Here is a 27,509-nt window from a genome sequence, read left to right as displayed (position 1 = left end):
ACTAAAAAATACAGTAATAGATAGTGCCTGTACAGAAAAATGTGTCTTTCAAAAAATGGTATTGATATATTATGAGAGTATACCGGAACTTACATATTTAGTGTAATGTAACCTTAACAATAACAATCAACTGGTCTATTCATTTGGTTATCCGATGCATTTGGACTTTGAACCCTTCTAATCAGTAGTTTCATTTTGATAAACATTTAGAAATCCAAACTGATCATCATGCATATTTGGCACGTTGATATGTATACGAAACAAAAATCAAATTAATAAGGAGTTACGCAATATAACTTATACATGTAAGGTTGAACTTGAACAGGACTGTTCTTGACTGGCGTATACAGATAATTAAGTAAGAAGGGGTTACCTCTATCGGCTGCAAGGACATGTTAAAGCAGCAAAATATATTAAAGAGTGTTTCAAGATAATTTTTATGAACCTTACTCTGGGAAAACGGAGGCTAATACATGTGCGTTAAGTGTCGTCCCAGCTTTACATGTGCATTCCTTATAGGCTAATCAGGAATGACACGTTTCGCTTGTATTGAATAATGTGTTTGAAGGAAGTCTCTTCTTGGTGAAAATCCAGTTTGGGTGAAAGGTGTGGTCACAGATTAGCCTGTACAGACTGCAAGGCTAATCTGTGATGACACTTTACGCACATGCATTGAGCCTCGTTTTCACAGATCAAGACTCAGATTGTTAAAGATCTAAGCGATGTAAAGAATCTTTATTGATATTTGCTTTCCATTGATGCTACTGACACTTGTATGGTAGCTAAGGCACTGACATACGATTTAGAGGGTGTGTTTTTTTAAAGTGAATTGCTCATAGTGTGGTCAAATGACGATTTTCAAAAAAAGTTGTCATATATTTAATAAAAATGCATGCATAATGTTTCAACAGGCGAAATATCGCTCTTGACTTATTTACAATATTGGTTCAACGGATAATCATCATTCAAAATCGGTAAAATAATAAAGTTTTTGTAACTCTTTTCCTCGATAATTTGGAAAATACTTCGAGTATTAATATACTGGTTATGTTTCGCGGATACGAAAAGCTGCGTGGTGCAGTGGCAGCGCGTTTGCTTTTGTTTCTAGAGGACCCGGGTTTGAATACCAGTTTGAATCATTTCTGTTCTTTCTTATTGGGTTTGCAAACATAAACAAAGAAACATTACTAAAGTAAAAATTTTGCTTGCTTATTTACAAATGTAAACAAATACCTGAATGTTCATCATTTAAAAATCTTGAACTTATTCAAATGAAAATTGAAAAAAAAGTGACATTTTGCAAATAAGGTGGGGTTTGTCATGACGTAACACAAGCGTCAACAGCAAATTACCATATGACGATCCTACACAATGCGGTTTAAAAGCCTGTAAGGCCAACATTTTATTTTTGAGCCGCGCTCTGGAAAGACGGGGCTAAATGCTAGGGCCTAAAGTGAGGTCCCATATTAGAGTGTGCAGTCCATACAGATTAACTTGGGGCAACACTTTCTGCCTAGACTTGATTTTCGTTAAAAAGAGACTTCTTTTAAGGAAAAAAATTATATAAGAGCAGAAAGTCCGCGATAAACATGTGTGTAATGCACAAGCTAATCTAGTTTCTTCAAGTTACGCACATGCATTAAGCCCCGTTTTCACATATTGTAGAGCTAATTTTGTTTTACGAGAAAACTTGCCCCTTTTTTCGACCAAAGTAGATTTTTTTTTATTAATTGTGAATTATATTTATAATTTCCGATCCGACTTGGTATTTAATTCATAGAAGAGGAACCAGTAAATACATAAACACGTTTGGAAACAGGAAATACATAAGGAAACAAATAATAAAATAAAAAAAATCGTATCTCTTCAAATACGTCTGTAAATAGTTTAAACTGAGTTTTATTTCCATTTAAAACTAGCAAGTTTTAAACGAGTTTGTTTTAGCCTTCATGTTTAAAATAGTCTTGTCTGAAAATGAAAAAAATGCTGGACGTTTTGTAATGAACCGCGTTCTGGCAAAACGGAGCTTAATTTATATGGGTAAAGTGTCGTCCCATATTAACCTGTACAGTCCTGAACACGTCCAGCCCAAAATGGATTTTCATTAAGAAGAGACTTCATTAGCAAAGATTTCCCTGAACGAGTCTTAATGTATTCACTAAATATAATCACATGATAGTAACTAGACAAGTAAAAGGAGTAAGTGTATTTTACAAACTGACATTTATGAAAAAAATTCACAAAATTGCCTTTAATTTAATGAGTTATTCTAATTTAAACGTATGTATTGTTGCACTTATTTACTTTAAAATCTGACTGGAAAGTATGCTGCTTGAAACAGTTTAGAATGTGTTTATAACATTAAGGCAGTATGCTATCAGAATAATCATCCTGTGACATAATGCTTAATGCTTTGAAACAAAAAAAAAAATACACAAAATGGCATCATCATTTCAAGGCTTGATTTATTTTATCAATCGATGTGGCATTTGTTTTTAGTAAGCGGAAGCGTTAATGGACTAGAAATATGTACGGTTTAGTACATGGAGAATGTATTATAAAAATGTTTCAGGTTAGCCTCTACTCGAAAGTGTAAGTTATCCGGTTAAATTGTACATTTAAGGCTAACCTGAAACATGAAAAGGGTTAACCTGTTACATTCTTATTTTAAGGAATTGACGCGATAAGTCAATTTATGTCATTTTATTGGTGGTTAGCTGCAGTTGGAGGGGGAGGGGTGATGTCATTATGTGTCATTAACATTTAGCTTCAAAACAATATCTCCTTTATCACAAGGAATATGTTTTTGTAACATGTTAATGTAAATTCATTCATTTATTCCCATAACCATGTCATGTGTTAGGTACGAACAGAATGCCCTCGACCCATATCATTCCCATCGACCGTCACAATAAACGTGTTAGACAAAACGAAAATTTAGCAGATTTATCAGATAAATAGTTTTACATGGTTTGATAATCATACAATTGTTTTACTGTATTTGTCAAGGTTGCCATGACTGCGAACGTTGGCAACCACTATGACGTGATCGTTATCGGGGCGGGTATTTCCAGTCTGGCGACATTAAAATGCCTCCTCGAGGCTGGTTTGACAGCGGTTGTAATCGAGCGGACGGACGGAGTGGGCGGACTATGGACGTTTAGAGAAAACGACTACGGTGTCATGAGATTCACGCACATGTGAAAGCCTGTAGTCAAGAAAAGCCTGGTTTTGTGAAAACTGGTCTTAAGGCATGTGCGAAAAGTGTTGTCTCAGATAAGCATGTGAAGTTTGCACAGGCTAATCAGGAACGACACTTTCCGCCTAAACCGGATTTTTTCACTAAGAAAAACGTCCTTAAACGTTAATTTCCGTAAAAGCGGAAAGTGTCGTCCCTCATTAACCTTTGCGGACAGAACAGGCTAATCTCGGACGATACTTTACGAATATACATCAAGCCCAGTTTTACCAGAAAAATAGGCTCAATATTTCACACTCTCAACTCCCAGTGAAAACTCTAGACATAATATATTTGAGTGATAAATTTCATTTATTTTTGTACAATTATAAAAGTTTAATTTTGAATAATAAATGTAATTTGAATTTTGGTACATAATTAAGATTATGCTTCTTTTGTGATCTTTTGCATTGTGAATGAAAATAAAATGTATATAAATGTAATCTTAATATTACTTAAGTAACGATTGTCTTGTGAGTTTTGTGTTGTATCTTAAGAAAACATGTATCGAAATTGTTACTTTATTGTTTCTAGCTATTCTGTGTTGCAATGTAGATGTTCAAGTGCATTCATCAAGGATTGTATGTGCCTCACTCTGGTAAAACTGGGCTTAGTACATGTGCGTAAAGTGTCGTACCAGATTAGACTTTCTACTTAAACTGGATTTTAGATTCGAAGTGACTTCCTTAAAAATAACAAAATCATAAAAGCCATAACTTTCATAACTGATAAGCTTGTGCGGACTGCACAGACTAATCTGGAACGACACTTTATGTACACGCATTTAGCACAGTTTAAGTAGAACGAGGCTCATATAGTTGTTTAACCCTTTGCATGCTGGGAAATTTGTCTTCTGCTAAAATGTCGTCTGCTGAATTTCTAAAATAAGCATTTTCTTCGGGTTTTTTTTCAAGATACTATCAGAATAGCAAACAGTTTGGATCCTGATGAGACGCCACGTTCTGTGGCGTCTCATCTGGATCCAAACTGTTTGCAAAGGCCTTCAAAATTCGGTTCCAGCGCTCAAAGGGTTAAGTGAAGTCAACAAGAATGATATACGTTGCAGTTTGTTCAACATGAGTAAAAACAGCCAGGTTATATATACTATAATGACATTAAATAAAGTGTTCACTTCAAGTCAAATTGCAAGTTTGAACACGATACTTTAAGTTTAATCGTGTTCTGGGAAAATGGGTCTTAATTAATTTTTGTAAAGTGTCGACCCAGATGTGTGTGTGCTAATCAACATTTTCCGCTTTTAATGGAATTTTTCGTTTAAACGAAATCCAGTTGAGATGAAAGCAAATGCATTAAGCCCCGTGTCCCAGGTATATAAATCATATATATGAGTCGCGCTCTGAGAAAACGGGGTTTAATGCATGTGCGTAAAGTGTCGTCCCACAGGCTAATCAGGGACCACACTTTCCGCCTAAACTGGATTTGCGTCAAGAAAAGTCTTCCTTTAAATAAAAAATATAATAAAAGCGGAAAGTGTCGTCCCTGATTAGCCTGTGTGGACTGCACAGGCTAATATGGGACGACACTTAACGCTCATGCATTAAACCCCATTTTCCCAGAGCGCGGTCCATATTTAAAATCAAATCATCAAATCTGTATGTTTTTTTTGTTTTCCAGCAATGTGTCCAAGTTCAACTATTGTTTCTCGGGTTTTCCGTTCCCAGAGACAGCCCCGGACTATCCACACAATCAGGACATGTCGGCCTACATCGAGTCATACGTGGAACATTTCAAGTTGGGAGAACATATCAAGTTTCTGAGAAAAGTTCTCAGCGTGGAAAGAACAGGTGTGTGGATAATACCATTGTAAAATGGGGTGTTTAAAGGGATCTTTTCACGGTTTGGTAAATTGACAAAATTGAAAAAAGTTGTTTCAGATTCGCAAATTTTCGGTTTAGTTATGATATTTTTGAGGAAATAGTATTACTGAATATTTGCCATGGTCTAATATAGCCATTATATGAATCTTTTGACGATTTAAAAACCTAAAAATTATAAAGCGTTGCAACGCGAAACGATTGAATAATTTGGAGAGTTCTGTTGTTGTCGTTTAAATTTGTGAAACTACGAAGATTGATTATATACCGTATAAAATACGCATCTTATGTAGGCTTGGCAGGATAGCTCAGTTGGCTAATGAGTTTTTACTTCAAGATTCCGGGGGTCACTGGTTCGAGCCCTGCTGCGGGCTACTTTTTTTTCTTTTGTAAATTTTATTTTTGACATTTTAATGGAGCTTTTAAAATTTAATGTTTACATTTATCAATATAAAGCATTTAATGACAAACTTCAAAACATGTAAAAATCTGTGAAAATGCCCCTTTAAATCAGTGAACCCATTATAATTCGTGGGACGTTTATTATTCGTTGATTTCGTGGGTCTTAACAGAAACACATCGGAAAATGACCGACGCAAATTCCTCATTTTCTTTTCCAAAATCAAAAATCCATGAATGTCCATGAACAAAAGTTCTTCTTAAGCCACAAGATTTCACGACGACGAATATAAACGATTTTACAGTATGTAATCAATACAATGTAGATGTACCAGACACTTTTCTCATGCCCAATGAGTCATACATTCCTTAGTCATGGGGTTTGAGTAATGTTTGTGACAAAGCGCAAGATTTTTCTCTGGAAAGATCTTAATATGTAAGTTTTTCTCCATTAGTTTCATCATAACTCGTTACCACTCAGATGCGCACTTTGATTCGTTTTGATTCCCTTTGAAAATCAAAACAAAATTAAGACCTTTCTTACTAGATTCAAGTTTTAAAGCCTTCATTTCCCACCCTCAGATACTGATTAGCAGCAAACAATATTAAATCTGAACATACTGCGATTTACTCTCAGGCTGTTTTAGTATAATACGTGGGCGGGAACGGGTTAAACGAATTCTAATTTCTTCAGGAGACACTTGGCAGGTGAAGGTCAAACAAGTGGATCAGGACGGACTGACCCTGCTTGACTCACTCGACACTGAGACCTTCACGGCCAAGTCGGTTGCTATAGCAACCGGTCACCATGCTAAACCCAGCCATGCCAAGTTTCTCGGGAAGGATTCGTTTAAAGGTACATGTATATCAATCATTTTAACATATAAAAAAGATGGATCTACTATAAAAGTGTCTCAACTGATTTGCACATGCTTATGCCCTCATTGCATTTACGAGGAAAGCCACTTCTAGTGTACACAATTGGTTCTAAATTTCCGAGGTATTTAAATATAAAAAGTCACCAAAATAAATGAATACTGCAACGTTGCACCAAGGGGTGTTTACTCATAGATATGCAAAACTCTGAATACCAATATTTATTTTTATTGATTAAAAACATACAAAAGCTGAATCAGTATATTGCTGTGCTCTACTCTAAGTACCAAATGCACTGTATCATCTTAAGTTAAAATTGCGAAAGTCTTTCTCACATTTAAAATGTGTTTCGAACACAATCCCAATTTCTGCCAAAGTTTTTCATAATAATTGCTACTCCCATATTATTGTTATGAGTTGTTTTACAAATTGTAATGCACCGTTTTTACTCCATAACTCAGGGGCGATAATCCACAGTGTCTCGTTAATCGACGCGATATCAAGCGGTATGACGGGCAAGCGAGTACTGATAGTCGGCATAGGGAACAGTGCAGTGGATGTGGCCGTCAATTGTGCAACCGCGGGCAGGTACATCTGTGCACATCCAGTACACAAAATACGATCTAGTTTAAACATTTTTATATATATTGAAAGCCTTTTCATTTGCTGAGCAGAACTATTACCTAGTATCATGAACATACTTAAGTACTCAATGTTCTGACTAAACCTTTAGTTTTTGTTTCTAAATGTTTGAGATGAGTTTATCTATTCTCAATTCAGGGTTCATAAAAGCTTTTTTGAGTTTTGAGTCCAAGTCAACCTTGTTAAAGCTGTGATTTGAGATTGTTCGTGAGATGAACCATTACCCTAAATACTTAGCTGATTTGGGAAATCAAACATCATCTTCTGAGTTGAGCAAAAACAAAAGAGAATGTTTATGATACTTACCCCAGAACTTGGTGCCTTTTTATTAATCCCTCAGAGTATTATCAAATGCAGGACCTAGAGCAGGCTTGCCAACATATCTACCATAAAACTGTGAAATACATGCTGTAGAGTTATGGGCCCTGAAATAGTCAAACATTCACAGTTAAGAACAACACTTCAGCAGTTTTGTTTATAATATTAGCTAACTTTAAGCCCACTGTTTTATATCGGTGGCTACAATAATTGTTACTTATATTGTAAAGACAGAATAAAAGTTAAATGAACATTTTGTGTAAGATATGCACAATGTTTGAAATTGTGTGTCAATACATTCATTTGAAACTATTTAATGAAAGAATAAGAGGCTTAAGCCAGTTATCCTTAGAAATGTTATCATTATAAAAAGTTCAGAAATAAGGACTGATTAATATTGCTGTTAAAACATAGTATGTATACATTTCAGATGCAAGTCTGTGTACATCAGCACGCGGTCAGGTGCCTGAATTGTACCCAACTACATCTTCGGTTTCCCCACTGACCTGTACGCATGCAGAATGTTCTTCAAGCTGCCACAAAGTCTTGCCAACTTCGTGTTCGAGACCATCATCAAGGTCATCAGTGGCAACCCTAGAAGGTGAGCTGTCAAAGCTGGATTGTAATACAAAACAAGCATGATTGTTATACAAAACAAGCCGGGGAAACCAGTCTCAAAACATAGTAGTGTTGGACTTTTCAAAACAAGCATACTGGGCATGTTCTATTATCATGCCATGATTTAATGATTGACTTAACCATTGCACTGTCCGTTTTCAAGGTAATTGCCCCTTAAATGTCTTTATATTGCTGCCACTTTAGCGTGACCAGTTCAATGTCCTTGTAACCTCTCAATATTTGTCAGGTGGACCTTGAACCCAAAGATGCGAGGGTTACAGTCACAGCCGACAGCGAGTCCCACACTGATCCATCACATTCAACGACACGACATAAAGATTGTACCAAACATTCAGGTACAACAGCACACCATCAAAAGTGTGTTTCAGCTATTCAAGAACGTGTTCAGTCCAGATGTGGGCGGCTCCCTGGCGTTCATTGGCTTCGTGCAGCCGGCATCAGGTGGAGTGCTGACCATGTCGGAGACCTAGGCGCGGTGGTTTTCAGAGATCTGTAAGGGACGAGTAAAACTCCCCAGCAATCCGGACATGGAGGCCTCCATAGCCGAGGAAAAGGTAGGTTAATGAGCATATTGCCCCGTATAAACTAATAATTTAAAATATGCTGTGCAAAATATGAATTATTCTATGATCACATGTAATGGTTTCTATTTGTTGCTTTGCTTTCCATTATAATTATTCATTGCTATTCTATATATATTGTTGTAATGAAAACAGAGAGTTTATTTACGATCTTTAAAGTTTAAATTAGAACTGTATTTGGTTTTTTACTCAGTTTAACACAAGTTAATCATCCTTGTTTTGTGAAATACAGTCAAATCTGTGTTAAACAAACATTCTCCCAACCATTATACTACATTTTATTTAAAAAAACAAATGTATGCGACATATTTGCCTCTTCCTGTTTCGATGTTTTGTTCCCTCCCTAACTGGTTCTAACATGATCTGACTGGTTCTGTTCGACAGCGCGTCTGCAGGGAGAAGTACTACAAGTCTGCCCGCCACACGATACAGCGAAACCCGATAGTTTACAACGACACGATCGCCAGCTACATCGGTGCCAAACCCAGTCTGCTGTCACACCCGGCCCTCGCATGGAGGTAAGACAAGATGCGTAGTTCGGTGCAATACAGACTCAAACAACTCAAAGAACTGTTCATTGAAATTTGTCCTGCTATTTAGCACGACGTTTTGCATGGTCCAAAAAGTATTCTAATCAACAAGGCAATACGGTTACTTTAAAACACATTAAACAGTCAAATACATACGAGCGCTTTTCAGCCCATAAGATTTTTTAGTCAGTCTAAAAATATATATGTGATCTCCGTACGGGGATAGGGGGGGGGTCTCCTAACTATAAGAAACAAGTTCTATCTCTCCCGCTGTCTGAGTGTACTCTTACTGATTTCACATAAAATTTTGCCAGCTTTATTAAAAGAAAATGCTATAAGATTGTCGTACGATTTTGTAGCCACAACACAGTTTGTCGCTTAGGGACATACACAATGTTGACTGGTTATTTTGGGCTGTTCTACACTAAAATCAAATACTGTTGTACACAAATTCATTAATAAATACATTGAATGAAATAACTTGGTGGTTACAAGCAACGAGGTAAAACGGTACGGCCGTTTTAACATTATGGTAAGCCTAAGAACTTTATACGCTACCAGATATCTTATGGATTATGAACTGATCAATTGATGTTATATATGTTGACTTTCTTAATTAAAGGCTCGACTGGTATATTTACGATATATTGGTGTTCTTGTAACTTGAGAATTGTGTTGATATGTTATTTAATTGAATCCCAAACGTAAACAAGAATTGAATCTGCCTTGAAATTTGAAAAGTTTGCCACAGATGTTAACGTATTACACCACAGACACGTGTATACATTCCTCTCATGGGACATCGGGTTCTACAAGACTATAGAGTGTCTCAGAAGGACTAAGGTTTTCAATTTAAGCAAGTTTAAATAAATAAGTTTTGACTTAATTCTACATTTCCATTCTCAACTCACATTAACAAACGAGCCTCGTTCTGGGAGAATTTGGCTTAATGCTTGTGCTTAAAGTGCTTAAAGTGTCGTCACAGAATAGCTTGTGCAGTCTGCAATTGTCTGTCACTGTGTATTCAAAGCCTCCATTCGATATCTAGACATTCGAAATGAAAAGGGAAGAAAAACAGTTCTACATAAGAATGATCCCATTCAGAAACGCTTTTCTACAGTAAAACTGTGCTAGATTTGCATTTTAAGTAGCAAAACTATACGTGTTCAGATTGATTATAAAACACATATTGATGCGCAATATTGTTGCTAGGTAACCTCTGTATCATGTATCAATGTCGTGTTGCTATTTAGGTCACAATATACTAAATAGTTTCCCTATATAATTCAATGTAAAATCGACATCTTTAAGCGAAAATAAATGCCATATTTTGCACATAGAGACCCCCATACCAATACCTTTTCTTAAAGGCCATTCTAAGCGGAGTCGATTCGTGCAATAAAAAAGATATGTCATGTACGAACCAAGAAAGAATTTAACAAAAGTCAAAATCGACTGTTTTTGCAACTTTTTTTCCGGCCGTTTAATAGTGGAATGTAACCTCTTTCAATGCAATGTTTTCCTTTATTCTCAAAGTTAATCATATTTCAGGGATTTAGTAGTGAGCACCTATTCATGCCCTAATACTTTCTCCAAACAATAAAGCCAGAACACTAGTTAAAAGTGTACAACATGCCTTCGAATCAACTATGATATTTTTTTACATGAACCGGTTATTTAGTATACTGTAACCTTAAACACAACGTTTATTGTTTACATCGCAAAAAAATAAGCACTTCTTGAGTATTATAAACCTATTTTTAATATGCGTGCCAAATTTCAGATCGATCGTTCACGTAGAAATGCTTGAAAATGCATTTTGTAATAACGCCTGGTAAGCCATCTGGCTTTCGCGGTCGGAGCTTTGATTTATAAAAGGCGATCAGGAGTAAAAAGACTGCCCTTAATAATAACACTCAGTCAAAATACTGGATTATTGTTACAAGCTACCTCCATAAAGAAGTAAACAACTATAAAAACGTGTTTTCGGGTGCTTTCAGCAAACATTGTTGCGATTTGAGATGCTCAAGGCGAGTTTTTGTACGATTTTTAATTATTTTCCTCTAAAAAGCATTTTTTTTTGGTAAAAACTAACAATGCTCCTTAAATTAATGAATAAAATGCATTTATTCCGTGAAAATTACCAAAACGCGAAATACCCCACCCAAAAAATGGTGATTTTATGTAAATACAGCTCATTCGTGACGGGGCCTGGTTTGCGTTTAACACAACGTTTACTGTTAACATCGCAAAAAATAAGCACTTCTTGAGTATTATAATCCTATTTTCAATATGCGTGCCAAATTTCAGATCGATCTTTCACGTAGAAATGCTTGAAAATGCATTTTGTAATAACGCCTGGTAAGCAATCTCGCTTTCGCGGTCGGAGCTTTGATTTATTAAAGGCGATCAGGAGTTTAAAAAATGCCCTAAATAATAACACTCAGTCAAAATACTGGATTTTTGTTGCCAGATATCTCCATAAAGAAGTAAACAACTATAAAAACGTGTTTTGAGGTGCTTTCAGCAAACATTGTTGCGATTTGAGATGCTCAAGGCGAATTTTTGTACGATTTTTAATTATTTTCCTCTAAAAAGCATTTTTTTGTAAAAACTAAAAATTCTCCTTAAATTAATTAATAGAATGCATTTATTCCGTAAAAAATTGCCAAAACGCGAAATACCCCACCCCAAAAATGGTGATTTTATGTTAATACAGCTCCTTCATGACGGGGCCTGGTTTGCGTTAAACACAACGTTTATTGTTAACATCGCAAAAAAATAAGCACTTCTTGAGTATTATAAACCTATTTTCAATATGCGTGCCAAATTTCAGATCGATCTTTCACGTAGAAATGCTTAAAAAATGCATTTTGTAATAACGCCTGGTAAGCCATCTGGCTTTCGCGGTCGGAGCTTTGATTTATAAAGGGCGATCAGGAGTAAAAAGACTGCCCTAAATAATAACACTAAGTCAAAATACTGGATTATTGTTACAAGCTACCTCCATAAAGAAGTAAACAACTATAAAAACGTGTTTTGAGGTGCTTTCAGCAAACATTGTTGCGATTTGAGATGCTCAAGGCGAGTTTTTGTACGATTTTTAATTATTTTCCTCCATAAAGTATTTTTTGTAACAACTAACAATGCTCTTTAAATTAATGAATAAAATGCATTTATTCCGTGAAAATTGCCAAAACGCGAAATACCCCATCCAAAAAATGCTGATTTTATGTAATTACAGCTCCTTCGTGACGGGGCCTGGTTTGCGTTTAAGTCACAATATACTAAATAGTTTCCCTATATAATTCAACGTAAAAGCAACATCTTTAAGCGAAAATAAATGCCATATTTTGCACATAGAGACCCCCATACCCATACCTTTGTTCAAAGGCCATTCTAAGCGGAGTCGATTCGTGCAATAAAACAGATTTTTCATGTACGAAAGAAAGAATTTGTCAAAAGTCAAAATCGACTGTTTTTGTAACTTTTTTCCGGCCGTTTAATAGTGGAATGTAACCTCTTTCAGTGCAATGTTTTCCTTTTGTCTCAAAGTTTATCATATTTCAGGGATTTAGTAGTGAGCACCTATTCATGCCCTACTACTTTCTCCAAACAATAAAGCCAGAACACTAGTTAAAAGTGTACAACATTCCTTCGAATCAACTATGATATTTTTTTAGAGAGTACAGCACTACATGAAACGGTTATTTAGTATATTGTAACCCTAATGGCGTCTTCAGGGGCCCAACGCATGGTCCGGGGCTGTAAAAGCTGTTAGGAGGGTCCCCCTCACGCACTTGATGCACTATTCTGGGATAGTTGTGGTAGTCATGGTAGGCATATTTGTCTACTACCTGTACAGCGCCATTGCCTCGAAATTCTAGACGTGTAATGGGTTTGAGAGAAGTTGTTGAACATTTTAGACCTGACCCTGCTATATATGATATCGTTAACTATTATATGAAGGTATGAGTAAGTGTACATGTAAATGTAGTATGTAATAAATGTATTATAATATATAATCATACAATTGAGTGCTCCATATGGGATTTGAAAAGGTCAGAGTGTTCTTTTGTCATAAGGGCACTCTAGCGCACACAGCTGTATTATCCATGTGACATATTTTCAATAAAGCATGTTATATATGTTATACTACATGTATTTTAATTTAAAACATTGTGTCGAAAATTAATACAACTAGTTTTATTAGTTAAGGATTATTTATTTAAACTACTTATACAATTGTTTTACAATAGAATGTACAGGCCAAACAAGGGCAGTGCGCCTTCTGTGCCCTACCATTTAAGCCTAGCTGTGGCGCTGCATTTTGATATTTTGTTATGTGGGAACAGTGCAATAAGAATAAACCATGTTTTAGCGAGACGCTGAGTTATGATACATAGTTTTCTGTGTTCGATGTTCTATGGGAACATAAATGCATTTCTATGAACTACTATTTGAAGTTCGAGATTAGTTTTTACTTTATATAACTGTTGAATAGTGATTCAATTGAAAAAAAGTCCACCATGACTCTTAGCTAAAAAATGTTGTTATATAGCATAAACTTAACTGCTTTTGTAATTAAAGAGGCATTGCGTGACTTCTTGAGTGTTCACATGGTTTCTCTAAAGCTAAATAGGGAAAACTGCTTCGCCCTCCCCCCCCCCGGGCGACTATTTTTTTCAACGGACTTCTTTTAATATCGGCCGAAATTTCATTAGAACAAATGGTCTGATAACGTTTTATTATGACTGGGGGAAAATGCGACTTAAAGAATGTTCACAAAGGTTCACTATAGACATATACGGAATATTGCCCCGCTCCCTGGCGACCATGATTGTGGATGGAACGGAACTATTTTCATTCTTTGCTGAAATACGATGCAAAATAAATGCTGTGACAAAATGTTCATGAATATGTTGCGAAAATGTGACTGAGAGTGATCACAAGGTTTTTGTCAAGCCATAAAACGAAAACTGCCCCGCCCCCTGGCGGTCATATTTGAACGGATAGGAACCATTTTCAAACACGGTGAGATATTATTAGAACAAATGTTATTAGCGAGTCTTTTTAATATTTGCGAACATTATTACTTTTAGAGTAGACACGATATTTTACCCAAGCCATATGCAGCAAACTGCATCGACCCAGGCGGTCGTGTGTTTTCAATCGACCGGAACAAGTTTTAAACACGGCTGAGATGTTTTTTAGAACAAATGTTTAAGCAAGGTTCGTGAACTTTGGATGAACATAACGTGATAACAAGATTGTTCTATTATAAGAAAAGCTGCCCTAGTTCACTGACAGCCATGTTTTTTAACGTGCCAAAACTATTTTCGAACTTGGCTGTGATATCATTAAAACAAATGATCTGAACAAATTAAATGATAATTGGTAAAAATATATGACTTCTACAGAGTTCACTAACTTAACGTGACCCAGTATTAAACACGACTAATACACTTGTGGAACAAATGTTCTGACCAAACTTCATGAGGTTTGGGCAAAATATGTGGCCTCTAGAGTTTTGTCAAATAGAGCTAAACTTTTTCCCTACTTGAGCTCGAATATTTTTAATCGTATCATCACTATTGGTCACGAGTATTGTGGACATGAAATCTTGACCTACATTACACAGCCATGTCTCCCGATGCACTTGTGAATTATTAGCCTCGAATAATCTGAAAAAATTCTAATTAAGTTTGCCAAGTCAAACACTTTCTATCTTTTTATTATCAAACGTGATCAATCTTACGAACGGGCCTTTATCTGAAAGCTACATTAAGGCTATTTTTATCTCGTAACAATCCGGTAGTGTCACCTTAGCGGATTGTTTTCGTATAAACACGTGGATATGTAAATTTTAGTTCACATAATTAAGCTTCGCTCTCGTATGGTATGACATTACTGAGGGTGTATATCCCATATACCATCCGTTACTAACAGTGTAACTAATAATACACATATGTTTAAAATGTTATTTATAGGCATGGGATTAAATCAAATTGATCTTGTTTAGGAAAATAAGTCTCATAGAGGTCAACAAAACAGTAAACAGTATACATGTGGTACAACCAATGCGAAAGACGCAAAAATCTTGTCGGACACGAGGTCCGATAACTTTTAAAATTTGTCGGACCTCGCCAGATTTTATCGGACCTCGTTTTTCGTCCGTGCCGAGACAAGTATGTTTCGCCGTTTTATTAAAAGTTGTAAAATTTTAAATGCCGCTCACTTTCCAGCCATATCATGATATCAGTAAGAAAGTGATTAGCGTTTATTTTGTATTAATATTAGTTTCATATCTCGACTTGACTCGCTACGAATTTTATTCGCGGGAGCTGTAATTTTGTGATCCAGCTAAGAAATTCCGTAGCAAGTAAAGTCGATATATAGAGCGAATATTAGTACGAATTAAACGCTAATCACTTTCTTGCTGATATGGCTGAGAAGTTTAACGTTTAACAATATGAAAACGGAATCACCTGATCAAAAAGTTATCCACGTTTTCGCGATCGTTGACACAGCCACTTCTACTTCTTCATCAAATCTTGACACGGGACAGGCAACGGTCGTGTGGTTCCCCGCTTTCTATTTACGATCATCACAATGCTCGAAACCAGTAAAATTTAATTCAACCATGATGTCATTGATGCTTCGCCTACGTCACGAAACAATGTGCAATATTTAACTGGTTCTAAGAATCGCGCTTGGAGTTTGTTACGTCACCAGCAAAGACAGCCAGTTCGACTGGTTGGAAAATTGATTTTAAAGTTAAATAATCTATCAAAGTAAAATAAACATGAATTAGACCTTTTTTTAATATTCCTAGTTTCGTGTTCATTTTTAATCAAAGTTTTACATATTGTTTTTTTTTTTTTCTTGTCGGACACGAGGTCCGACAATTTGGGAAATATTATCGGACCTCGTCGAATTTTATCGGATTTGTCCGAGGTCCGATGTCTTTCGCATTGGTTGATGTGGTATAACATTAAACATATAATATCATAGTGCACCAAAAAGAAGGGAATGAGTGAATACGCTTAACGCACATCCACATGAATTCTCAACCAATACTGATCAAAACATATGCGAAAACAGCCTGGCATTCAATTGCCATGTTAAGTTACCTACGCATGCGGATTTGGAACATTTTTCATAGGTGCTATAGTTCCAAAAGTCGTCACGTGACGGCCAGGGATTATTAAATAATAAGTCACGTGTCTATTTAATAAACAATCAGTATACACAAGGTGTCAAAATCATATTTTTGGCTTTGCATATAATTTTGTTCTCAAAGATTTCACGAACATATTTTTGTTACTATATAAATACTTGATTGAACTTAGGGAATTTGCATTGTTGATTTAAAATCAAAATTGAAGGCGAATAAAATTATTGTGTCTTTCTATGCTTTTTAAGAAAACAAATGAATTCAAACAAGCAGCTGAAGTAACAAAAGCAGCAAAGTATATCGAATAAAATGCATAATAGTATGTTTAAATGACAACATTGTTTTTATTCGAGTTAAGATACATAATTTATTTATTTTCTTTGATTTAAAATATAAAGAAGTGAAACTCCAGCTGCTCCAGCAGTATTGCATTTCTATTATACTCACGATCGTGGTCCTTGTTTTTGGGAAGTGATTTAAAACATTCCATAATAATTAACAAAATAATTAACTTCCATAATAATTTGATAATGTTGGTATATATTTAATTTTCCATCTTGCATATTCATATTTTACATTGAAAGACTATATAAGATAATATTTAATAAACGACTCGAACAAAATGAAACATAACTGCAATTGTTCGACTCTTTGAAAACTGACGTGCGATGTACCCAAAAACAATAACAACGTATTTCTTGTTCATATCGTTTAGTTTATGTACAAGGTAGACACTAATAAGACAAGAACAACAATACGACTAGGCAAAAAAAACACCTTAACATTGTACGAATGGGTAACAACATCTTGCTTATCATTTGATAACTTTTGAGAGGCTTCTTTCTAGAATCAGCGACATTATGACCGCATCTTATATTTTATCCATATGAATAAAAAGCTGATTAATATAACGATGACAATAACGTTTTTTTTTAATCGTGTATGACTTGTTTGTTCATGTTTATTTATTGTGATTAATATATCAGTCAGTGCGGACACATATATCGCTCTCAAATTACATATCGAATGTTTTCTAACGATAATATAATATTTGAAAACTCGCTGTATTATATGTGAATTGTATTTCTAGTATTTCTCGACGAAAATACAATACATCGACTATTACAAACGACAAAATAAATGTATAAAAGAAATGTTGCCCAACTCAAACGTAATGATTATGTACATGAGAAATACTCATCGGAACGTTTAACTCTACACTTAGTCTGAATAAACAGTTTTGTACAAGTTTATTTACAAATTGTGTAGAAACTAGTATATGAACTTCGTCAGCATTTAGAATAAGCCAATTAGAGAATATCAGCTGTAATTAGAAAACCGGTAAAACTGCATTTGTCACCATCAAAAAAACTAGAGTGATACCCTGTAACTATTATCGTTTCTCCGCGTCGTAGGTGTACAGTACACGATGTTCCGATCATGTAGCTTCCATAGTCATATTCAGCCTTGTCGTATGGATCTGACTTTGTAGATGCTAAAATGATACCGTACATACCGTTCTTTTTTATATAAGCATCCACAAGGTCAATGCTTCTGGAATTTACTCTTCTTTTCGTCAAGCTTACAGAGAAGAAATACAGCCCGGGAACTCTGCATGTGAATACACCGGTGTAAGGATTGTAGTCGTTACCGAGATTCAGAATAATCGTTGGAAATATAAATTGATCATCAAGTTCGTCTCCGCGTCCAGACATGCCCCTGGCTGTGAACGCCGATATGACATGATCTAAAACACATCATAATACGTCAACATTGTTACATGCAATATACGAAAATGCACATTTATTCGATTTAACAGAAGCGTTCATTTAGCTTTCATAGGTGCCGTAATGCATCATTGTTCTTTTTACAGAGTTGCATGAATGTTTCTATATTCATTGACGCAAAGAAAATGTTATGAATTTAACAATTGTATAAAGCTTTTTGTACTGTGTGTGCTATACGGAATAAAGACATCGCCATTGTACTGAAAAATTGAGGTAAAACGTCGTCTTTAAAACTGAGTTGTTACGCATGCATTTTAATCTGGAATGTGGATATACTTATTAGACTTATATATTGTACGGACTTATTGAGACGACTTTATGTCAGGAAAACATACCTTAGTACTTTTTGACGCACAACAGCAAACCACTTTTAAGCGAATACACATTTATGGGCTGATTTAGGCGATTTTATGTAAGGAAAAATACCTAAGTGTTTTTGACGTACAACATCAAGACACTTTTAAGCGAATACCCATTTAACACAAACACTGATAATTAAAAATGTGACGTAGATCTACACCTTGAAGCAATTTCATTAACAATACGCAATAAGATCAGCAAAATGAGAGCAATTGATGCCTTAAACAAAGTTTCATTATATTTCAGCAACATACCTGGTGTTTGTTTGTAACATACTGCCTACACATTGACATGTTTCTTGTCAAATAACACTAAAATCATAAAAATACCTTATTTGATACGGAATCCTGACCTTAAGATTTTCCTGAAGAGCTTGAGAGTAAATTAAATTGTTCGCAACGAATATTGTCGTGGCGAATTATAATGTACTTTTTTAATTTGCTTTTGAAAAATATGAAATAATTTTGCACAACTGTCACTTCGCTTTTTTATAATCCTAAATGAACCTTTTGAGTAATGTTTCAATGGTAAAGATAAAACTATTAAAACTATATAATGATTGTTTCCGACAGTGAGGCACTGAACCAATCAAATATCGTTGATTAACATATCATTAAATTTCATATATATCAGATCTTTATATTTATCCCATTTTTACAGCGAATTCGGTTGATTAAAGCACCGTTGATTAAATTTCTTCTATAAACCACGGCACGAAATGACGTCATTTTTTCGACAAAATGACGTCATAAATCCAGCGAAATTATCCAGTTAAACTAATGCAGTTTAAATAAAAAGGTTTACTGAATAAAAAGTGGGATAAATAGATTAATAGGTTTGTGTTGATTATAGATCAGGTTTATCATGCTCGGCACGAAAACGAAAAAGCACTCGCCAAGCGCGTGTTTTTTGATTTCTAAGCCTCGCATGATAAACCTGATCGATAATCAACACTAACCTGTTATTCTCTATTTATCCCATTTTTTTACAAGTATTTTATGTATCAAGAAAAAAAATACATCCCCTATATTTTTCATAACTTTTTGATATTATTGATTATAGCGACGATCGTTTTGAACCAACAAAAACGATTTAACATCAACGATGTTTATCTTTAAAAAAAAAATATTTCCTTTTAACTTCAACATGATATATTCCATTTTTGATTGATTGAACAAGAATAACTTCATAAACTTGTCTAGTATATTTGACATGATCGCAATGATATACGATACTATAAATGACAAGTCAAACAGGTGTACACTAAAACAAGTCTTTTCGAAGAACGCGCGGTGAAGAATTCGAAATACCAGTTGATACGAGTTTGACCGGTACACATTGTATGCAATTTTCATATCGTATATCTGTGTTTTATCTTTAGATATATAATCAAAATGGTCTTATAATGAAAAACATACCACCAAACTAGCACAGCATCCCGTAATTGAACTAAGAATGATGCAGCTAAAAATTGTGCAGATAAACACACAAAAACGCGATCTACTACTTATCTTATACCAAAGTATACCTGAAGCACATTGTTGTTTGTTACACGTCATAACGTCCACGCTCAGGCCAATGCACGGTTGTCCATACGGAGATGGTGCTGGGTTGGTACAGTCACGGTGCCGCTGATGAACCCCGCCACCGCATGAAGAAGTACATGTGCTCCAAGAACTCCACTTGGACCATCCACCATCTGTAATTAAGAGTTTGATCTGGAATATATATCATATCATAAGGCATGTAACTTACGTATGTGGTGTTGAGGTTTAAATGCGTCGCCGGATAACTGTTAATTTGAAAAAAATAGGACCATGTTTTATTTAAACAGTAATCAGTAATAGCAGATCCATATTTTTGATATTATACCTGCACACGCGCGTTGCACACATATTCGCTCTTCTGTAGAGTCGCCAACACATTTCTCATTATTTCTTTTGGAGAACGGCATGTTACACAGCCTGCCCCTGTGCTGTATGCCTGCGTCACACGTTGACGAACAGGTCCCCCATTCACTCCATGGTCCCCAAGCAACCGGAACTGAAAACATGTTTGTTGATTTGAATGTGCCTGTCACGTGCATGTGATGTATTTTGTTTTGTTTCCGGTCAACACGACACAGATTAAATAATATGTTTGATGATGTTAACGTGTCTGGTGTAAGAGATGTCTTTACACAAACAGCGATCGAATATAAAACGATGACTAAGGTAGTATGTGCGATTTGTATAATGGTATACCATAGCATTAAAGTTAGCGTCAACTATTTAGTATTTATTTAAGCACACATTTTTAATAATCTTAAATGAATTATAAAAGGATGCAAGCTTACTCGGACATGGCTCGTTTAAACAGGACTTATTCTCTTCCGATGCCCCTTCACAAGATGTTCCGTTGTTGGGTGGCGGGGGATTGGTGCACGTTCTGGTTCGGGTCTGCTGGGAGCTGCCACACGTGACAGAACAGCGCGACCAGCTTGACCAATCTGCCCAGTTGCCGTCAGCTAATAAAGTTTAGTGTTATTATAATCCTTTTTCTTATCTATATCATATGAAACAATACCTTTTACTAGTGGGCAAGTATTACTTATATAATGTAATTTGCATTTCGTTAATTCTTCTTTTGAGATTAGCAATTCAACATTATTTTGACGAATCAAAAATCAATGTTGCGTTGTTTATATATATATATATATATATATATATATATATATATATATATATATATATATATATATATATACAAAATACTGTTTATCGAAACATGATATTCAAAATAAAACTGCTATCCGTTTCGATGTAGCATGTTTGCATACAAATTACCTACGTAATTCTTATAGGAATAAAACAAGCATACTTACGATGACACATGTTACAGGTCTTCGGACAGACCCTTGCAGCACGTTCACTATTGACAGTGCATATGCTAAACATTGAGACCATCAGCTCGCATTTTACTTTAACGTCGTCAATGCATTGTGAAAACAAAACATAACGAACAATGCGTTTACATGTAGACAATGGTTCCAGTTGTTTGGTCATGCTTTGAGTATTATGTAAAATATATTCGGCGGCAAATTGCAGTAAGGGTCATCTGGCATATGTCACATATAAAACGTTTGGCCAAGAACTAAGTTGAGTTGTTCGAAACAAATTTAGTAGAATTAGGTGTATTTGTATCATTGAAACGAACACTACTTATAGCTGTTGCTCCAGACATGTTGGTTTAGCATTGTCGACGAAGAAGAAACAACCTAAAAATTAACAACTACAATTACGGCTGGCCCACTTCTAAGTTGTGACGTTTTTGTATAAAGCTGTAGTGCGTTTCTTATTGCCGAATTGTTACATTATTACGTTGCATATTATCAAACATCACCTTCTCGTCCGCGTAAAGCCTTGAAAAGAACAACACATTTCGATTTTGATGTCTTGTTTCCTGAATAATTATGTTAAATTATTGCTTATAAATGCATAATATGACATATCAAATTGTTTATGACGTATCTCATAGGGATTTGTTAGTTATTATTGCCAACGAATAAGACCAGATTAACACAAGGAAAACTTTGTAGCCTCGGCACATGTGAACGCAACTCGCCTTCGCCAAAATAATGTTGAGATGCAATGAAGTTTAACCCAAAGCTAAATCTCTATTTTAATATGCTAAATAAACCTTATTAAATCAAATTAAGTGACCAACTTGATATAGTGTTACGTTTAAGAAGCTTAACATAAGGAAAGAAAATGATTGCTAATAGCTACAGATATTCCCAGCAGACATATTAGACCCACTAGAAAAAATCACGTTCGATATCGCACGAATTCACTCCCGCGGCTCTTTTAAAAAAAAATGAACACATATCAATGTTATCGCTTTTACTACAATGTACTGTAAGAGGCATTGTGGTAAAGATACGTTACACTTTGGAAAACGTATAAGTGACAACTTATCAACACTTTGTGTTATTCCGAATTCAAGTGAACTTATAAGGCTGATTAAACAATATTCACTATTAAACACTTTTTTTTCTAAGTGAATTCTAATCAGCAGTTACAACGACATTTGTTTGACCTTCCCACAAAACACAAAAAACAACAACAACATAATTCAAATTAGAATTAATACGAGAGTTTTTATTTAAGTTTCATTACATCGATATAATCGAATATACATGCAAAATTGCGACGTTAAAGAAATTAACATGCATGATTAAAATTAATTAGACTTCACTAAAAAAAAGGCCATTACTTGTTTAACTATCTCCAAATGAGCTCAACGCAAGCCTAGACCTAAAAACAATATCCGACCAAAACATAGTTCTTAGTGCAACAACGGGAAATTTGCTTGGTGCTATGGTCTTAGTATTTATTTTGGTTCATTACAACTGATAATATAAGTAACAATATAGTTAGAACGTTCTATTTCTAAAAGTGTTTTGTTGTAGTTTCTATTATGGTTATCTATTGATGATGCACTGAACATGATTTTGTATTACAAATTTCCCCATTTGACTATACCACTTCGATTGCTATGTGTTCAAATTTAATATCTCTTGCAATGTCTAATTAAGGACAAATAAAGTCGAAATCAACACTTTTCTTAATAATTTAGCAACATGTTACTCAACCGTGATTTCCAGATCAGTTTTTCACTGCTTTTAATTTATGGTCACTTGCAAATAAAATGTAGCTGAATACTGTAGTTTAAAATCTGAACAAACTATAAATTAACATATATCACGAAAAACATTAACATATGTGGATGTTATTGTTTACGATTGAACTTATATGTAAATATTTCAATCCTACCTTTACAGTAAACTGACTGCAGTATAAAAGCTGAAATAAATTATGATAAATATCAAATGTTGGATATGTATTGCCAGTAATGGAAATAACTAGGCTATAAGCAGGATGTCGACTAATTTAGTACAACAAAAACAACAACTACTTAAAGGAATCTTCTCACATATGTTGTTATGTATTGAAGTATGATTTATATTGATAAATATAAAATATCTAAATACATATCTATAAAGCCTCAGTAAAACAAATATTAAAAATAAAGAAAGTACAACAAGAAACCCTAAACTGGGCTCGAACCACTGACCCTGGAGCAAAAGTCTTACGCTTTGACCACTGGGCCATCTGTGCTCATACAATAAGCCGTGTATTTATACTTTATTAAAGCAAGTGCAACAAAAATTTGCGAATATGAAACATTTGTTTTTAATTTTGTCAATATACCAAAACGTGAAAATGTCAATTTAATAGGTACAACAAATCGTTTACCCATTTAATTTAGCTTGCACATTATTCAGTGTATACGACTAGTGATTTTGAAAGGATTTGAAATGAGTTATTTTGGTTTGTAGGGGGTTTCTTTATCCAAAATTTAGGACATTGCTGAAGTAAGTATATTCGATATATGTTTGCGATATAATTACATATACAGAGTCATGTGTATAACACTCACATGTGCTTGATACTTGAACCTTTATTTGATAAGTGTTTTTTTGATTTCTGAGTTATCTATAATATGTTAAACTATATCAATTGTAACATTTAGTTTCAGTAAAAGCACATACTAACAAGATAACTTAATAAAACAATCATTACGCAAATAACTATTTTATGTTTGAAACACGATTGATAGCGCGATGCATATAATTATATACAGCCGGTACTGTAAACAAGCTGTTGAAATAATTATATTATATCCATGCATTTCAATAAAATAATCTTAAAGAGATAAATAAATATATGTTATTTACCAATATTTGAACCAGACATAATATTAAAATGATTAAACAAAACTAATTAACATAAAATAAAAAGAAGTAGATAACAAATATATGTACCTGTAATTGCGAACACAAACACGAGTTTATCCATTGTTTAATACGCTGGCGTTCAAAAGATAACACAAGATATCGCTCAGTTTGATTATGTAGCCTTCTTGCGTCGTATGCAATTAACACCGCAATGAGAAAGACTTGAGCTGGCCGCAATCGAAGTACTGGAACGTTTGGGGGCGTTGTGCGAGCTCATGATTCGCGGTTATTTATAGCGTTGATGCTCAATAAAAAGTAGTATGCGACGATTTATAACTATTGCAAGTAATGTTGTAAGTGTATAAAATTGATCCCAAGCTTGGTCGCTGGGTGTCGGGTAATAAGTTTATATGCAATTATATTTGTAAAGACAATCATAAATTTAAACTATCATAATTATATTAACGTTCATTGGTAACTATCTGATTTAAAATCGCTGGTAATTTAATCAATATCATTAAAGAGACATGTAACCCGTGTGACAAAATGAAAATGTAAAACTGTTTTAAAAGAATGCATGTATTAAATTCAAATAAGCATGACACACTCCTGACTTAACACATGCTTTAAAGATTCGTTCGTTTATTGATAATCATCATTCAAAATCGTAAAAAAAATTAAAGCGTTGTAGTGGTAGATAGCCAGCTTCTGCTTCTACAGGTTCCGTATTTGATTAACATTCAGATAAAATGATGCTTAGTCCATGTAGTAGAAGCCCTGTTTTGAAAATAAACGCATACTTATCGAAAGATGTACATTGAACAAGACGATTAATTCAATATCGTCTAAAAACTGAGCAGAATATTATTGTCTACTGATATAGCCTGCAACACGTCTTTTGTATACATGTCGCTGGTTACTCGATGAATTCCGGAGTCTTCGGAGTATTTCGTATAGCGGGTCTATTTTAATAGGAATATTTCCGGAGATAATCTTCAAAGCGGGAGTTGGAAATTAAAACACGCTTGAAACCAGGCATTTTTTTTCCTTCAAACATATTCCTATTTTTCAACATGTCAATACTTTTACGTGCTTATTTATTCATTCTTTAGGTATTGTAAAAAGGGAAAACAAGCATTTGGGTATTGTAAAAAGTGAAAACAAACATTTAGTTTAAAATAATTGTAAAGTAAAATAAGTGAACATTAAAAAAGTGAAAACACACATTTGGGTATTGTAAAAAATGAAAACAAACATTTTACTCAAGAATAAAATCAAGACGCTGGCTTATGTGTGCGTGTCAAGTGTCTGACTTGATAAATACTGCTGGGTACGAGGTATTTCCGTAGGATTTCAATCCCAATCCAATCGTGAGATACTATATTTTGCATATACGACTTCCACTGTTTTGACGTCATTTGTGGCATTTCTTCTGTCCGCATGCATCATATGGAGTATGTAAAGTGAAAAAACTTAATGAAAATATCTTAATCAGTGTGTGTTGTCACTACAATACGGTCAATTATGTCATCGTTTATGTATTATACATTCATTTCGTGCGTAGCAATTTGTTCGTTATTTATTGAATATTAAACAATAAATGTCACGTCGTTTTCAACGAAATCATTATTTCCATAGAGCTGATTATTTGTAGTGTACACTGCGACGCTTTCATGCTGTTGCCTTCTCTCCAGTTTTTTTTATAGATTTCAAAATACCATGTTAAATTGCAATTTACGAAATGTGAAGAAAAAACAACGTAAGTGAAACATATATAGTTGTATACATTAAATCTAAGCGTCAGTTATCCGATCACCTAGACGAGTCGTAAACGTAAAATTGACAATCAAATCAACTTTTACCGACCTTTTCTTTGTTACTAATTATAATTACAAAGTACTATTCCCTATAGCTCTTTGAATAGAAGTTTCTACATTTGTATGCTGCAAAGTTTTTAAAAACAAAAGCACTCCCTGCTATGCTCTGCTTGATGCAAGCCAGTCTATTAAATCATCATTCTGCTTAAATGGTTGATACCGGTAGCCCACCTTTTCTGTATATAGGGTGCAGAATCAACGGGGTTTTCAGGGGTTTACACACCGGCTGGACAGAATGTAACTATACGTCTAAAAGCTTTATTTTGTGTAAATATCTCAAGTACTTGAAACTTATTTGCATAATCTTTAATACTGAAATCGGTGAAAAAATTTCACGTTGCGTGAAAAATAACTGTATACATGAAAACAGTACACATAGATTTTTTTAACAATAACATTGCTTTTTTAATAAAGTAATTTTAATGAATTTCACATTGCCATAAGCAGCATGAAAATCTATCTTGTATGCACTTGTTGAAGTTCTTAAGACAAATTGTTTGAAAATGCGAAAGTAGTCGACAACAATGTTATTCCTACCACACGCACTAATAAATATTTAAGATAAAGAAATGGCAAGTGCCCATACATAAAAAAGTGTCTGTATATAAACGGTGTTGCTCTTTTAAGAGAGAATAGCAGAACCTAAATATTTAGTACACTGTAACCTAAACAATAACACTCAGCCGGTCTATGCATTTGGTTATCCGGTTCATTCGGACTTTAAACTCTAGTTATCAGTAGTTTCATTTTGATTAACATTTAGATAACAAACTTAACATAATGCATATTTGTCAAGTTGACATATTTATACGAAACGAAAAACAAATCAATAAGGAGTTATTCACCATTACGTATAAGGTTCGAATAAACAATAAAAAAAGACTGTTCTTTACTGGAGTATACAAATAATCAAGTGGGAGTTTTCTCTGTCAGTTTCAAGGGCCTGTTAAAATAGCAAATGTTGTTAACGTATTGTTTTCATATATTAGCCTATATATATATCAACACAATTATAATAATTTTATATATTCTTTTTTACAACCAGCAGAAAGTACTATATACGTATATAGCAAAACCTGAAAATAATCTTTTGAACCAAAATGGCTTGCGCTCAGATATTTGGCATTCCATACTTGCTATTGTTAAGTGAACTGTACCCACAAATATCAAATAATGGGCCTTTGGGATTCATTTACAAATTCTATAAACAAATGGACCATATTTCATGAAATCAATCATTTTATTTTGAAATGTGAAACCAATTGTTAGTTAACAAAAGCACTGCCATGGGTCTATTAACATATGATATTTCTTTGACACTAAGTTGAAGTTCTACTTTAATCGTTTCTTTTCAGAACAATACAAGCAGTTCAAATCGACTTTGAACGAGTTATCAAGTATGACAAACAATTACACTAATAGAACAAAAATATGTAGACCTCAAAAGGACATGAAATATTTTAGGTACAAT

At 34.4% G+C, this 27,509-nt stretch overlaps 1 protein-coding gene and 1 pseudogene across 1 annotated transcript; one reads left to right on the top strand and one right to left on the bottom strand.

Annotated features, from left to right (window-relative positions):
* Positions 1 to 3,015: 3,015 nt before the first annotated feature.
* On the top strand, positions 3,016 to 13,172 carry LOC127842190 (flavin-containing monooxygenase 5-like; annotated as a pseudogene).
* A 1,484-nt stretch (positions 13,173 to 14,656) lies between these two features.
* On the bottom strand, positions 14,657 to 24,386 carry LOC127842189 (coadhesin-like). The gene is made up of 8 exons (XM_052371548.1): positions 24,249 to 24,386; positions 23,197 to 23,226; positions 21,246 to 21,362; positions 20,718 to 20,888; positions 20,255 to 20,425; positions 19,911 to 20,081; positions 17,822 to 17,982; positions 14,657 to 14,686 (listed from the first exon to the last, which is right to left on the bottom strand). The coding sequence occupies exons 1-8, from the start codon at positions 24,280 to 24,282 to the stop codon at positions 14,657 to 14,659; spliced, it is 885 nt and encodes a 294-aa protein (XP_052227508.1). The 5' UTR covers positions 24,283 to 24,386.
* Positions 24,387 to 27,509: the final 3,123 nt, after the last annotated feature.

Source organism: Dreissena polymorpha, chromosome 8, assembly GCF_020536995.1.
Source record: "Dreissena polymorpha isolate Duluth1 chromosome 8, UMN_Dpol_1.0, whole genome shotgun sequence".
In the NCBI taxonomy this organism is placed as follows: Eukaryota; Metazoa; Mollusca; class Bivalvia; order Myida; family Dreissenidae; genus Dreissena; species Dreissena polymorpha.
This window is presented reverse-complemented; position numbering and strand designations above follow the sequence as displayed.

Excerpts from the sequence above, each read along its gene's own strand:
- LOC127842189 (XM_052371548.1), bottom strand. The coding sequence starts at position 24,282 with ATGGATAAACTCGTGTTTGTGTTCGCAATTACAG. Across the intron at positions 21,363-23,196 it reads GCAGTCAGTTTACTGTAAAG|AATGCATTGACGACGTTAAA; the intron begins GTAGGATTGAAA and ends TTTTGTTTTCAC. Across the intron at positions 20,889-21,245 it reads GACCTGTAACATGTGTCATC|CTGACGGCAACTGGGCAGAT; the intron begins GTAAGTATGCTT and ends AAACTTTATTAG.